The sequence below is a fragment of the Strigops habroptila genome, chromosome 3 (assembly GCF_004027225.2).
Source record: "Strigops habroptila isolate Jane chromosome 3, bStrHab1.2.pri, whole genome shotgun sequence".
NCBI classification, from domain to species: domain Eukaryota; kingdom Metazoa; phylum Chordata; class Aves; order Psittaciformes; family Psittacidae; genus Strigops; species Strigops habroptila.
This window is the reverse complement of record NC_044279.2, coordinates 78278046-78294054: the sequence shown is the minus strand read 5'-3', so window position 1 is coordinate 78294054 and position 16009 is coordinate 78278046. Positions and strand designations below refer to the sequence as shown.

At 38.8% G+C, this 16009-nt stretch overlaps 1 protein-coding gene and 1 long non-coding RNA gene across 8 annotated transcripts in view; one reads left to right on the top strand and one right to left on the bottom strand.

The window, feature by feature from the left end:
- TTC26 (tetratricopeptide repeat domain 26) overlaps window positions 1–3374 on the top strand; it is a 50996-nt gene extending 47622 nt beyond the window's left edge. For all 7 annotated transcript variants that reach the window (XM_030479499.1, XM_030479506.1, XM_030479505.1 and 4 more), the window contains 2 exons: window positions 704–837; window positions 2207–3374. In XM_030479499.1, the coding sequence (XP_030335359.1) occupies window positions 704–837; window positions 2207–2318 (246 nt within the window). In that variant the 3' untranslated portion in view covers window positions 2319–3374. The remainder of the gene's footprint in view (window positions 1–703; window positions 838–2206) is intronic.
- A 3359-nt stretch (window positions 3375–6733) lies between these two features.
- LOC115605272 lies at window positions 6734–14821 on the bottom strand. The gene is made up of 3 exons (XR_003990558.1): window positions 14541–14821; window positions 9737–9843; window positions 6734–7462 (listed from the first exon to the last, which is right to left on the bottom strand). It is a non-coding gene; the product is annotated as an uncharacterized LOC115605272 (long non-coding RNA).
- Between the last annotated feature and the right edge of the window lie 1188 nt (window positions 14822–16009).

Genomic DNA, 16009 nt, shown 5'->3' with positions numbered 1-16009 from the left:
TAAAAAGCCACAGTTACTGTGGCCACTCCTTTCACACTGACAGTTGCCAACCAACTTGCTTCTTATTCCCATTTACAAGTAGAGAATCGAAGGAAGAAATGATAGGGTACAAAGATTTTCCTATGCTTAGGAAAATTTTGTATTATAGAGTCACTGAATCTTGCTTTGTACTGTGCTGTAACAGTGAAGAAAAAATTTAGTTCCAAGTTAAACCTGAAGGACATCAAATATGTCCCTGTGACCATTACAAGGTCTCTGTGACCATCCTCTGTGACCTATGTGAGGAAAAGTGGTTCTGTTTTCAAATGTTTGGACTAGTTGGAAGTTGATATTTTATCAAGGACTTCAGTATAGTCGGTACAACACTGGATAGGGCACCTCATAAAAAAGAACTTCTGTAAGCTAGTGTTATTTGTATATGATCAAAACAACAGTGCTGATTATTGCCACTAATAAAGTTCACAGTGCAGTTTGTCTATAATATGTTCAAAGACATTTATCAGTAATGTTATAATATCACCTCTTTCCCTATGTAGAACTGAAATGTGCCTGTTCTGTGTCACTTGCTGCCTGCAGAAAACCAGCAAAATGCACATTGCTTCTGTGACTTAGTGCTGATTTCAGAAAACTGAGCTAAAAATTTTTAATCCCCTTCTGAAAGATAGTCATATAGTCAGGAATAATATTTCACTTTTCTGTGCAGTTGCGTCAGTTTTACTATTCAGCCAAAGCGTTTGATGTTCTGGAGAGACTGGACAGCAATCCTGAATACTGGGAAGGCAAGAGAGGTGCTTGCGTGGGTGTCTTTCAAATGATCTTAGCTGGCCAAGAAGCAAAGTGAGTGTTCTGTGTTGTATCTGAATTTATTTTGCTCTTTTCTTATTTCCAGTCAGCTGTAAGCCAGAATCATAATCTTAGCTTCAGGTCTACGTATCCTCTTCCAATTCTTTATTGACCTTTCAGAAAACAGACACTCTGGCCAGTGGTTCCACATGCAGTGTTCAATTTTAAGCGTATCTTCCACACCAACAGTTCTAGAATATATAGTGGAGATTAACTCATCAGCGAATGCCATGAACTGTAGGAAACCAAAATACATTAGTCATAATACTAGGAAGAGTTAAGTTATAAATGTACTATACTCATGAACTGAGGGAAAAGAACCTCATTTACGTTGGTGGCATAAGAATGGAAAACTGTCCCATGATATTTTAAGGTTCACAGGACAGAACTAAGAAAACATTTACTCAGTGCTGCTGGAAGGGGCACAATTTGTCTAAACAATGAGTAGATACGACTGTGTTTTCACTAAAATTTGCTTTCTGAAGACACTGTCCATGTCAGATAAATATACTCAGTTGAAAGCTTAAGGGAAATTATCTGTGTTACTGATAATTTTGCTTTCAATCCATTTCACTGGATGGGAGAATGAGACAGAGTAGTGGGGCTATATTTAAGAACTGATCCCTCATGAATATTTTGCTGCAATGCTAGATGGCCATTCTCCCCTGGCCAAAGTTACTGTTTCATACATGACTGGTAGATGTGTATCTTGGCTTCTACACCCTCCTTGTATTCCCTTCTCTGCTGGAGTAATCTCATTAACTGCTGCATCCTTCAAGTGTCCTTTTAGCAATTACTGCAGTAGATGCAGTAAAATACACATAGGTTGCCTGTTTTTCAGTATGCATACAAGCTGTTGCAGTAAACTAGCTGGCAAACTGGAGCTTCTTACTGGTTTATCATATTGGTAATGTTCATTTCCATGTTATTTGTATTTATGTGTAAGGTGCTTTGGCACCATTAAGCTAGATGTTGCCATACTGAAGACTAGCAAGTAGCATTAAAGTCAAAACCAAAACCAGTTTGCTTTATTCTGGGGAGCTCTTTTGCAAGAGTAAGGATTTATATATAAATACACACATGTGCAAACACTGAACTCCAACCTAATTACATTTTGCTGACTTTTTTGCTTTTAATTTCTCATTGCAATGGAATACAAGGTGGGGTTTTTTTGTTGGTGGTGTTTTTTTGTTCCCTGGGATCTCATCTACTGTGCCTTTTTACCTCTAACTGCTCTGCAGATGAATGGACCTCTCTCTCTGTCTAGGAACCATGCTTTGCAAAGTAGTTTGGATATGGGTAGTTGTTTATTGTATAAATTGGATCTTACCCTTATTTAAATCTTTGCTTTTCACCTTTATAGAGAGACTCTACGGGAAGTACTGCATCTTCTGAAGAGCACTGGCAATTCTCAAGTAGAATACATTGTCCGCATCATGAAAAAGTGGGCCAAGGAGAACAGAGTCCCTGTTTAAGTCAGTGCCACAGAATGAACTGGGTCACTTACTATTGTGTGTGTGGCTTCAAGATGTGGGTCCTGGTTTCTCCTGTTCATTCTGGGTATCTCCTTCCCTGCAGAACTTTAGACGATCAAGCAGATTGACCCAGCTGAGCAACAGCATAGTGGCATGAGATTACAATACATCCAGCAAGTTTGGTTTTGAATTTTTTTTTGGTTGGTTGTTTGGTGGTATGTTTTTTAAACTTTTATTGGTACTTTTTCTGTTGCATCACTCTCTTCCTCATCCAAAGTTTCAGTTTTTTAGTAGCAATCCCAACTGCCCATAAGTGCTCCTCAGATGTTCCCTAGATTTCTCCACACAAGTCACTGGACTGCTTTGTGGGCTTTTTTTCCAGGAAGCCTTCTGGCCTCTGGAGAAGAATCATTTGTTAAATGACTGAGACAATCTATTCAGTAACTGATGGAATGTGGCATGTAGAGAGGATGACAGTGACTACCAAAAGCCAGTCCTAGGATATCAGATAATACATAAACATTTCTGTATATTACCTGACTGGAGTAAAATACAAACCATATTCTGAGCACTGTCCTTTTCCGGATAAATCTCAATAACTAATACTTTCATTTCTTTGACTGACTGTATTGTTCAATCTTGCTTTGAGGTTTGACACTCAAAACACTTATTCATGTTTTATAATTCACGTGAGTGATCCATTTAGTTTAGCTATCTGATGGATAAAAGAGCTGGATGTTTTGAATCATTTTCTTCAGCATTTACCACCCTCATTAGCAATATATTTATTATACTTTGGGATTTATTGTACTTTCCTGTTCTTTAAGGAGAACAGTTCAGGGAATACATAATTCTAAGAGAAGGCATCAGTTGTAAGATAGAAATGTGTTACACTTTTTGTAGTGTAAAACATTTGTACATTGTTTGTAAAAGGAAAATTTACATTTTGTAGATTTGTAAAATACTGATGAAGTATTTTTTTATCTTTTTAGGAGAAACTCAGAATACTGTATTCCCTACTGTCTGTGCTTTGATTAAAGCTCTGAACTGAATGTACATTTGAATGTCTTGTTGGTCTGTGTTGCTTCATACTACAAAAGTTGAAATAGTATATCCATTTTGCTGTGGAAGAGGGTAGATTTGTGACTTGTCATTAAATGCATGTTCATTAATCATTCGAAGGTAAGCCAGTGGCCTTGGTCCTGATTTTATGATAGTTCGCTGAAAATAAGGAGGCTGGGTGTATGTGGAACATTCACATATTTCTGCCATATAACATTGGCTCTTTTTTGCTTTAAGCAAAAACTGTGGGTATCATCATTCAGGTATCTAGAAGTACATTGATAGTTGTGGCTACTTGCATTTACATCTAGAAAACTGATCCATCATACTAACAACAATAATAGAGCCTTTCAGCATGGGCAGAGGACACGTTGCACTCACTCAAGAGAGGTGTGAAAGGAGCAGTATTTTCACTGAAAGCAGTTACAAAACACTTTTCACTTATAAAAGGCATTTTTCTTTTCCTTCCCAGTTTAATTGACTTGGAAATGGGTCGGGAATACAATTCTGAGTCTTGGTACAAAGCTTCAAAAAATCATGTTGGTGGCTTTGTAGCAGATGTTAAGTGCATGTAATTACTCCCTTTATTGAAGCTCAACCTGCAGAAGAGCTGAAGAGCATCCAAGTCTATTGCAGACCATTTTACATGTTGGTTGAATCTTCTGAAATAAGTGTGATGGCATTGCAGCATAACGGCCTGGGGACTAATTTTAAATTCTCTGTCCATGACCAATGAAGAAGTTTTTTAAAACCTCACCTTTATTCACTAGAGTCACAAAATCCTATTTGGTATGCTAAATAATGTGGGGTTTAGTACATTTTATTGACTGGTAATAAAGCTTTTGTAATTTAAGACATAAAGAACAGGGGACTGCAGGGCTTTGCCTTTAGCAGTGATGAAATAAAAGATATATTACATATTTAGGATCGTGGTAATGGAACGGATATGTGGGTACTATTAAAATGCACAACAAGGAAAGTGCTGAAATATTGGTGTTCATTTTACCTTAGAAATACGTTCTAAGAACATCTTCTGTTGTTTAATCTGAGGTCACATTCAACAGAGGTATGAATTGGAGTTGCCTTAGCTGATACAGAAAGGGAAGTTAATCAAGAATTTCTAAAGCTGTTTCTCAGGCAGAGTTAACAAAATGTTATCACTGTCCATTTGCATATTTCCCTGAACTGTGGAAATTTAAGGGGTCAACGTACTCTAAATAGGGCAGCTAGGAGTGAAGGTAGATGTGGAGGAAAAACAACGAAAGTGAGCTATACAGAATAAGCAGGCAGTGAGGAATGCATGTGCAGAGTCAGGGAAACAGATGAGTTTATTGGGTCGGGAATAAGTGAATAAAAAATTGAAACAGCATTTCACATAATGTAGGGGAAGAGAGACTAGGGCAGAAAGAAATTGCTGCATCATTAGAATTTCAAGGCAGAGTATGGGAACTACAGTTATTTCTTATACTCCAAGTAAGCATCTGAGGTACTGTGCTAGCAATAGAATCATTGATAGTGACTGGTAGAGAAAGCTGAAGCCCAAACAGTGTGTAACTGCTTTTAGTTGGGTGCTGACCCGTTCCTGACAGATAAGGAAGATGACCTTTAGTTAAACTCGGTAATACCTGAAGAACATTTATGTCAATAACATCTAAGTGAATTACTCTGAAGAGGACATTTATCCTATCTGTTGCTGCAAGTGAGTTCCAGGATGACATCTGCTTTGGCCAGCATCTGAACTGATCCAATATAGCATCTTGGATTAATTCTGGAATCCAGCATATAAATTCTAAGCCCAGTAACAGGTGGAGCCAACTAATACACTGAGTTGGAGGTGGCAAGTTCATTGTGAAGGAAAAGTCATGTCACGTTCCAGCTCTGTGGACTGCAGCAGGCATTTACATTTATGTGGTTCCCTCAGCTGGAAGATTGATCATTGATCTTGATAAGAAAATTGTCTAAGGTTGAATAAGGAACTTGGCCATTAGCTAACAAGACACAAATTAGACAATTACGTATATAGCTGTTGCTACATGTAGCCTCACTATATGGGGGCTATACACACGCTGAGGAACACATCAGGGTTTTGCCCATTGGTTTACGCTTTCACTAAATTTTCCCTGTATTATCTCCAGAAGTAATTTCCAGTCACTGTTGAGTTTCACTTCCAGACTTCCCTCTCCCCATTTAATCTATTTATATGATCACTGATTAAGTAGATAATTGCATGAAAGTGTCACCAGTAACCACTAAAATCAGGTTATTAATCAACTATTGGATAATCTGGCCTGACCCTATGTAGATTTCATTTGCTAATCTTTGCGTTGAGTCCAATAACTAACTTGGCTTTCCATAAAAATATTTGCCAGAAAGCTGAAGGTGGATAGTGAGAAAACTTGTTAAAAAATCAAATTACTTTGCATTTGTTCAAATTATTAAATTGCCTTTGCTCTTAATTCTAAATTCAGCTTGTTTGGCCTTGTCTTCTAGTATTTGATTCTTCCAACATCCATCTTTGCTGTTAGTCATTAAAGCCCAGCATTCTCTGATTTGATTTGGGTTTTTGGTGGTTTGGTTGGGGGTATTTTTTTCATCTTTTGGTACACATAAACTGCAAGTAAGTCACCTCAGTCTGTATGGAAGACAGCATCACTTGTAAGGACATTTTCCAGGGTGGAAAACTGGCAATCAGTTTGTCAACAGAAAAACATGGCCGTGTAGCACTGGGCATATTTATCACCATGTGTGATGTTGGAATATGCTCTTCCATACTGCTGCTTGCTGTTCTCCTACATGTATACTCAAAAGACTGCATTCATCCTTTTTGTCATATTATCACAGGGGGAGCTTGCATTAAATTGCTTCTTGACTGTGACATGACATCTAGGTTTTTTCCAGAGCTGGTATTTTCCAGGATACAGTCTACCCTTCAGAAGAGACAGCCTACCTTCAGCTCTAAAATATAGATTTTGTTTGAATGGGGTCAGTTTTTCACCTTATGCAGATCACTCTGAGTGACTGTCTTATCATCACTAATTACTAGTCTGTTTCTCTGCAGTCTTTTATTAGTGTTGGTTTACGTCTATATCTGGATCATCAAGGGATATGTTGGATCCTTCATCCTTCCAGGACCCTACTAAAGTAAACCCCCAAAACATTCTAATAATGATGGCTAATGGCTACTTTCATCATTTGTCATTCTCAACTTACTTAACATGTACTTTATGGATACTGTATTACGCTATTTTTTTAAATTAGGTATATGACATCAGAAATGTGTGTAATTGCATTTGTATAACTACAATATCGTATTGAGCTAAACTTCCGAAAGATCCATGTCATGGGAGCTAATACTTCCCATTCATTCTTTATTAGATAAACCTTACAGCATCACAGAAAGATTGACGGAGTCCAGTTGTTCAAGGCTGCTTGCAGAATTTGAAACAACTCTTTGCCCTGTAATCACATTTAGAAGCCACAAACCAAAGCTTACTTTTGACTTTATAGAGTTTAAACTTTCATTTGGAACAAATAAAGCAGGAATGTCACATCTCTAGGCAAGGGATAGTTCCTAAATTCCTTATAAGTCTTGCTTAATTGGTGAATTACACTAGCATCTATTTATAGATTTAAAAATAAAAATCCGTATTTAGTAAGAGCTGTGACTTTTGAGAAGACGTGTATTCTTCAAACAAAAAAGAAACTTCAGTTCATACTTACATATTTTATCGTGCTTAATGGCTCCACATGTTATTCTTAGTAATTCTTTAAGAGAATTTAATATAATGAATGCAGTAAAATGAGTAATGGTCTTTAAAATGTTTTTACAAGTAGATCTTCAAGAACCTGGGATTTAAGTTATTTTAACAGGAAATACGCTATGAGATAGTTTGTAGCAGTTCTCAGATACGGCCAAATCTAACCGAAAAGTGGGATACTACCTATGCTCTTGTCTCTGAATTGCACTTTCATGGACCTAGAAACTGCATTGCTTTTTTTGGAATCCTCAAACTGCACTTTAAGCTGGCCCTTAACTATCAATGAGTGATGAGCCTGAGACTCCACCATCTGTTCCTTGATCACTGTATGCAACTTCCATGTGGTCAGTTCTGTGAAAAAACACATATGACAATGCAGAATTATATAATATACAATAATATATTTTAAGAATACATATAATAATGTTGAGATGGCTTATGTCACATAGAAAAGAACCGTGCTTCAATTCTAACAGTTACATTGTGCATTGTAACAGCTGCAATTTTCTTTGATGATTTTGCCCTTTTTAAGCATGAAGGGATCATTATGCCTGTCTACTCTGAAGCTACCAGCAATCTTTTTCTTGCCTCATGTCAGTGGGTGAGGCCATTATATGGGCAGCCATTATGCAACAAAACACATTGTCTAACTTTGCAGAGCCAGTGAATTAATTCACATGAGGTAAATGTATCTCTTGAGTATCAGTCCATGTGTGACAGTTGTGTCTAAGAAGACTTAGAAAAAAAATAAAAATTAATAATAATAAACCAGGTCTTAGAGTGCCTGGTATATTCCCAATACCGATAACAATCATAATATTGGTATTCTGCAAGTTCGGTCTTACTTTTACCTGACTTCTTCATGATGCCACATGTGATGAACTTACTTAGTCATCACTGAGCAAACTGGGAAGTTATTTATTTATACAAAACAACAGTGGTTTTCCCTCCATTTAAAGGCAGAAAAGCTATTTTCAGGTCACAGCAAAGTAATTTCTGAGGCAAGCTTTACAGGATTTTCCACTCAGTTTAGCTAGTTATTCCCAAACAGGTTTTATCGCTGTGTCTGCTTTTCATTTCTGTGTGTTCTCCTTCCCTACCAAGTGTTTTCCCTTCCCATCTATCCACTAACGTGACTCGCCTTGCAGGACTACCACGAAGTACTGCCAAAGTACTGCTGCTTTCCATGTCCCTCTTCCTCCCCTCACCCCACCTCTGAGCATTACTTGCCTCGCTTCATTTCACAGGCATTTAAGGCAAGATCCGTTCAGATCTGTAAAATATGCTAAGTCCTATGGAGGACTGGAAATCAGCATGACAGTAAGAAGTAACTCAATCTCTTAAAACGGTGAGGAAGTTCTTGGATAAGTACTCAATATTAGTTAAATCTGACCGTACTATTACTTACAAATGTAAGGGGGAATTCTTTCAAGGCCAGAAAAATTACATATGAAATGCACAGAAAATGTACAGAAAATGTAGCTTGTTTTCACACAAGCGTTTCTGCTCCATAGCATCCACTCTATTATTAAAATTGCCACTGCTATTGCTGCTATTATACATTTTGTTTAATCGGCTCAAAAATCTTTAAATTTCACAAGTCTTCTCAAAATACAACTTGAGATGATAAGAAAACAGAGTTTAATAAAATTCCATTTGTCCATTTAAATTATTCATGTATGGAAAATCGTTTTTCATGAGTAATTTTTCAGATGCTATTTTTAATGCTGTGACAACTCAAAAGCAGCTTTGTGTTGAATCTGCAAGCTCAGTATGTAGTTAATTCTCGGTGGTGAATATATGCTTTGCTTTTTGAAGGCAATTTGGCTTGGAAATAAAATCATGGAAGTATGGAAATGCTGAAGTGCACATGCAAAGTATGCTTCTGACTGTTCCGATCGTAAGCTTGTATAAATGTTAAAAATGTAGTAATTTGTTTATGCAGTCACCCTCAGCTGTCTGTGATAATGTGCACTTATTTAGACGTAGAACTTTGTATGTAAAAGCAGTTTCCAAAGTGCTGAGGGGGGAAGTGGTTAGGAAATTGGATTTTTTGTAAAATCAGTCTGGGTGTCAGAGGAGGAACTAGAGAAAAAGAAAAACAAGAAAATGTCTCCAGTATCACTGCCAAATATTACGGTGTAAGTCTTTATGGTTCCTAGGAGATTGCTTTGCAATCTACATGTGTTACATGTAATTCCCAAATACTACACTGGTGAGTGACCAAAGCCAGTCTGGCCTGTCTGACCTGCAGCCTGACTGGCTCTGTTTTCGTGGGCACTGAGAAAGTGCTTGTCTTGTCCTAGGTTGGCACTCACAAGAGAAACCCCCAGCAAGAGCAAATCTATGGCACATCAGCTTTTGTATTGCAGAAAATTACTTGCAGACCCTTTTACCTCATTAAACAGCATTACTACTGCTTTTAGTGTAGAAACTGCCATTCAAGCTGAGACTTCCCTACAAGGCCAGTCCTTCTTATTCGTGCTACAGGTGGGTGGGGTAGCTACTTGAAATTGTGACTCATATATTCGTGTGTGCTTTTAATTACTATTGGAAGAATAAACCCAGCAGACAACCGTACAGAGATAAGACAATAACCTGACTCCAAAGTTTCAGACAGGCTGGTAATCTTCGGCTGCCTCCAGGGGTGCTGGCCTGATGGAACAGGCTTTTCAGCAGAGATAAGCATCCCATGCTGCAAGCATCTTTAAAGAAATGGTGCAAATGAGGAAAATAGTGAGGGACAACTCCCCAGAGCACATAATCCCTCTCAATCTCTGTAAATATCTATGGTTTTCTACACTGTCAAATGAGCAGGTGTGAATCATGAAAGAGCTACCATTAAGGAAACCTATTCTTTCCCAAGGCAGCTCCTCTTCAATTTTAAACTCAGCTTAAGTATTGTTTAAGTGACATTGTTAGTCACAATCAATAAGTGAAAGGCAGATGCAAGTTTCTTCACCAGCTGATGAATTCTGGTCCCTTTATATACATTTGTATTTTCAATGAAAAAGAGGTTTTGTTTGTTAGGATGGTTTGGTTTTGTATTACCTGGTACTCCTCTACAAAATCTCTTTTGTTTATTTCTGCTGTAACCCTTCTTGCTATTCTTTGTATCTACAAAAAAATTACAGGATTTTGGCTAAAGGGTTATTTTATCTTTGCTAATTAAGTGGTTTTAATTTTCTTGCGACCACTTAGAAGGTACTTATTTTTTGTTTTCCTCTATTTCTTCTTCCTTCTTAAAAAAGTCAAGGGTAAACCTGCAAGGAGGAATTCCTTAGTGATTTTAGACCTCAAACTAATCTTCATTGCTTGGCAGAGAAAACCTCTCAGATGCTGACATTCCCAAATTAATTTCAGTTAAGACAGGGAGTCCACACCACTTCACCTAAAATTATTACTACTGGAGAAGTTTACAGGTTATTTGTCAGCCCCAACTGAGTTTACCCTTAACATTAGGAAACCTTAAAGATGAAAGTTGTGTGCTTGCTCCAGCTAGAAATCTTGACACTAGAAGCAGAAACAATTATTAACGATTAAGTAAAAAATGAGACGTAACTAGAAAAGTGTTCTTATCTTGTTAGTTACAAGTGACTTTAGTATAGTTATCTGAGGGAACAAATTACCCCCATTCTGCTTGGTAAATGCACCCACTTAAGAGCTGATGTTTAATGTTTTAGTATCTCACGTTCTCTCCAGGATCAACGCTGTTCTCAACAGCAGCTTCTTCGAGCAGCTTCCTCTTCCTTGGCCAAGATGCAGTTCTTCTTTCCATTTCCTCTCATCCTTATTTCTTCCTAACCTGCTATTCCATGCAAATTTAGCACTTGAGGCTTCAAATCTCCTCTGAGGTTTCTTTAACTTAACAATCTTATTCTACTTATTCACTTAAAGAATGTTACAATGTTCTGCAGAGCATAAAAATCACCAGTCACACAAAAGTTGTGTCAGGTTTGAAGTTCTCATTGAGAAATTGCACATGAACAACACAGATGATGGATAAGACCCCTGCCTTTGGTTAAGGATCTCACACTGCCATGAGACATACACTCCTGTAAATCCCTTTACTTTTCTAGCATGAAGGCTTGCCCTGGTTTCTAGCTTATTTTTAATGCGATATAAAAGCCAACATTTTGGTTTTATCAGCTATCTGCCACATACCTAGTAGTGCCATTTATGCTGTCCTATCACACAACACGGTATTGGAAGGCCATTCCTCATTTCTGGAAGCGAACAAAAGATGCATCTAAATCTACTTGTAAAGGTCAAAAGTGTTTCCAGGTACAGCAGCAGTAACAAACTTTTGCATAAAGATTGTTGTTACTCTTAAAGCTTCCTGTTGTCATTGAAACCTTGAACTTTTGAACAGGTTTGTTCAAAGGCTTTCTTGAAGTTCTTGAAAGGAGTCCAGTGTCTTATAGGCTCAAATTTTCATTCTCCAAGAAGTAAGGCCTGACCAGTTCACAGGGAGCAATATACAAACATATGGGATAAAGTTCACAGTCACGTTTCCTCTGCTTTGAAATTGGGATGAGTATCACTTCCCTGGTAAAGCATATCCTAATTACTTGAAGCTAATGCACTCTTTCTAGCCCCAACATCTGGCATTCCTCTACCTGCCTACAGTCCTTCTAAACCACTGTTTACTTCACTGAATAGAGTACTTTGGACTTTTTAAAGCTGTGGCAGAGCAGCTGGTAATATTTCTAAGTACATGTGCCTGAAGAGAGAAAGCTGGAGGTATGTTCTGCAGGAAGCAGTATTTTTAATTAAAAGAATATAAAATAAAGGTGAGGGGGAAGAATCCCGCAGATAAAAGAAATCAGTTTTCCAAATGGTTTGCAGATCATTGGTGCTTGGCTTTGGAAAGAAAGGGAGGGGGTGTTATTCCTTGATTCTTGATCTAGCAGGAAGAAACTTACTAAAACTCTAGGAAGGAAGACAAATTGAAAAAACAGCACACTTGGATTCAGGGAGCCTCATTAAACAGAAAACCAGCAATGCCATCCACACTGTTGGTGCAGTGGATTCTTGTGATGCAGCAGCAGTTCTAGAAAAGCCACACAAACACCACCCTACCTGCAGCTGTATCATCTCCTGACACAGCAATGAAAGTTGCAGGTGCTGTGACAGCAGCTTCAGTGAAAGGACCATGAGGATCAACAAGATGCCTGGTTGGACCATAAGAAACCAAGACACCAGAAGGATATACCAGTCAGTTCCCACTGACTGCAAAAGGGGAAATATAACCCCAGTTTATAAAAAGGGGAATACAGGAATACTCAGGGAACTACAGGCCAGTCAGTTTCACCTCAGTGCCAGCAAGATCATGGAGCAGATCCTCTTGGAAACTATGCTAAGGCCCATGGGAAATAAGGAGGTAACTGGTGACAGCCAACATGGCTTCACTAAGGGCAAATCATGCCTGTCAAATTTGGTGACCTTCTATGACAGGGTTATAGCGTTGGTGGATAAGGAAAGAGGGACTGATGTAATCTACCTGGACTTGTGCAAAGCATTTGACACTGTCCCACACAATATCCTTATCTCTGAACTCTAAAGGCATGGATTTGATGGATGGATTGCTCGCTGAATAAGGAATTGTCTGCATGGTTGCCCTCAAATAGTTGCAGTCAACAGCTTGATGGTGTGGAGACCAGTGACAAGTGGTGTTCCTCAGGGGTTGGCATTGGGACCAGCACTGCTTAACATCTTTGTCAGTGACAGTGACAATGGGATTGAGTGCACCCTCAGCAAGTCCTCACCACACCAAGTTGTGTGGCGCAGTCGACATGCTGGAGCGAAGGGATGCCATCCAGAGGGACCTGGACAGACTTGTGAGGTGGGCCAATGTGAACCTCATGAAGTTCAACAAGGCCAAGTGCAAGATCCTGCACCTGGGTTGGGGCAATGTAGTAACAGGAAAAGGGGCAATGGCTTTAAACTGAAAGAGGGGAGATTTAGATGAGATACTAGGAGGAAGTTTTTCACGGTGAGGGTGGTGAGGCGCTGGCACAGGTTTCCCCAAGCTGTGGATGCTCCATCCCTGAAGTCTTCAAGGCTGGGTTGGACAGCGCTTGGAGCAACCTGGTCTACTGGAAGGTGACCCAGGTGTCCCTGCTTGTGGCAGGGGGGTTGGAACTAGATGACCTTTAAGGTTCGTTCCAACCCAAACCAGTCTGTGATCTATGATTCTATGATACAGTGAGGAACCAACCCATGGAAAATGAGGACATTCTCACAAAACAAAACCAAAATCAAATAACCCAAACCTGCTAGAAGTACCTCTTAGAGGCTTTTGAGTGGCTGAGATCTGACTGGCTTACTAGCATAGGCATGAGCTGGCTACCAGTATAGCTCCTATCCCAGTATAGGTCTCAATGCTCACTTTAAGCAAAGCAGAAGACAAACTGCAATCCCAAGCCACCTAAGCTTGAGTGGTAAAACTAGTTATTGATATAAGCAGAATATATTTTCCCCCAAATTCCCATCCTAGGGCAACAGCTTCACAGCTCATGGAAGTATTCAGCCTTTAAAACAGAAAGCAAGTGAAAGCAAGCTCCCTGAAGATGAATATAACTGATCATAAGGACAGCTCTGCCTTCTGGTGGGACCTTGGGCCTGCTGCTGTGGGATGTTCAGCTCAGAGGAGGCCATACAGTCAGAACAGCTTCCACTGGGGCCAGGAGAGCAGCTAGTATTGGTCTGTAATGCAACAGGGCACAGCTCTGACTCTTAACACATTGAACACTAACAGCCCAAAAGGAAGAGTGTTAGAGGTTTGTCTCCCAGACAGAGAAGCCATCCCAAAGCAGAGCAGGAGGATCCCACCTGCACCAGGGTAGAGGCCTCTATTGGCTTACTGGGCTGTCTCTGTCACTTTCTGTATTTGAAACCAAGTCAGGTCAAGAAACTGGTAGTCACTGGTGTGGCTGTAGCACATGTAGTTCTGAGCATTCCCTTTGTATGATCTGCTCATACTGGCTTTCATCAATAAAATAAAAAGCAACTTCAAATTCAGTTCAAAATTACTCTCTTTCTGCAGTTCTTTTTTTAAACTCCCAATGTGCCTCTTTTAAGTTTTGGTACTAAGTGTTCTTCAAGATAACATAAACAAGGAAGGAACCTGTACTTTAATTGGACTATTTTAGCACTATTGTATTCTGAGGAGAAGCAAAATACCTGGCAAAACATATCATAGAATCATAGAATCATAGAATAGTTAGGATTGGAAAGGACCTCAAGATCTTTTATTTTTTTGTTATTATTTTATGCTCCATTGACAAGTATTTGTACGTAATAATGATATTACGTACAAACAACACCCGGGACAAAGCTTAACACCAAAGAACATAATAGGTAGCAGAACAGAAAAAAAAAAAAAGAAAAAAATACAAACCTCGCTCCTCTTGAAACTGTTTGATATGGCACAATCCTGAAGCTTTTCTGGCATATTCAAAACTAAATTCCTGGAGAACTGAAGATCTAGTGGATTTGGTTTGTTTCTTGGAAGTCTTTCCTGAGTGCTTCCAGTATGTTGGACCAAATGTAATGATATCATATCCCACTAACTGCAGTGCTTGGATCTGCTGCCAAGTTTCTTTCTGATTTCGTTCAGCTACTCAGATCCAGAGCAAACCGTCTTTGGTAACTTCACCTCAAATTCAAAGATCCAGAACTACTGTTTGCATAGTTGCAAAAACAAATGTTAGGCCTCATTAAAAACAAACAAAAAAGTGTGCTCCTAGACTCTTAGAGGTTAGATAACATAAACATGAGGGTTTATTTGTCTAACTAAGCTCCCAGAAGAGGGGAAGAGCAGGTATATAAACAAACCAGTAAATATCTACAAAACCTTAGATATTAAAGGCTGCTTCTACGATCAAAGTCTGCAATCTCATAATTTAGAACAAATGGCCACCTGAAACTGTTTCCAAGAACTACTTCTGGTTTTCTCTGTAACCCTGTCACAGGTCAGCCAAGTTATGCCTATCCAGCTTATTTTTTTCCTACTTAAAAAGTGTGTTAGAAATCTGACCGGGATGTGCTTCCACGTGTACCTGCACTACAACAAGAAAAAGTACTGAATTCAGATACTTGCAATCCTAATTTCCTCAATTTTCAAAAATCCTAATTTTCAGTAACCTGTTCTACATTTGTTACTTCTGAATACATATCTTAGGGGACTGAAAGACAGGATTTTTAAGTTGGATACTTAAAATGCACAGCTTATTTTCATCCCTTTCCATGGGTATGTCCAAATATCATCTGCAGAAACAAAAATTGTTGTGTTCTCATTGTACTTATTTAAATGTCTAGTCTCCTACCTGGTAATTGAAATCAAGCATTCAGCAGAGCTGCAGAGGAGTCCCTAATTTCCACACAAGACTTTTGTCCGCTGAGCAATAAATTGCTCTTTTGCTGAGGAAAAGCCTCTTTCTACCGTCACAGGGTTTAATGACATAGACTACATAGAAACTTTGATGAGAACTAGTATCTTCCTGGCAGGATCTGCAGGTCTGGAGCTTAGCGATACTCACTCCGTTTGAATCCAGAAATACATTGCCTGTTAAGTGCATCATCAGGTACCTGTATGAAATTCTCACCAGGAGAACAAGTGGGATTTCCAAATAATTTTATTATGACGCTGAAAGTAAAACTATATTTGAGGAATACCTCTACCAAGCTTGCTAGTCATACTCAAACGTGCAAGGTTTTAAGATAAAACAAGTCCCTTTGACTATAAAGCTCAACAAAGCCTTTCAAGCTTCAAAAAGAGACAGCCTATGATTCTCAGATCAGTCAGTCATTCCACTGACTTCCTGCTGTAAGCAGTATTCTGGAATGTCCTCCATTCCCTGTTAGCAA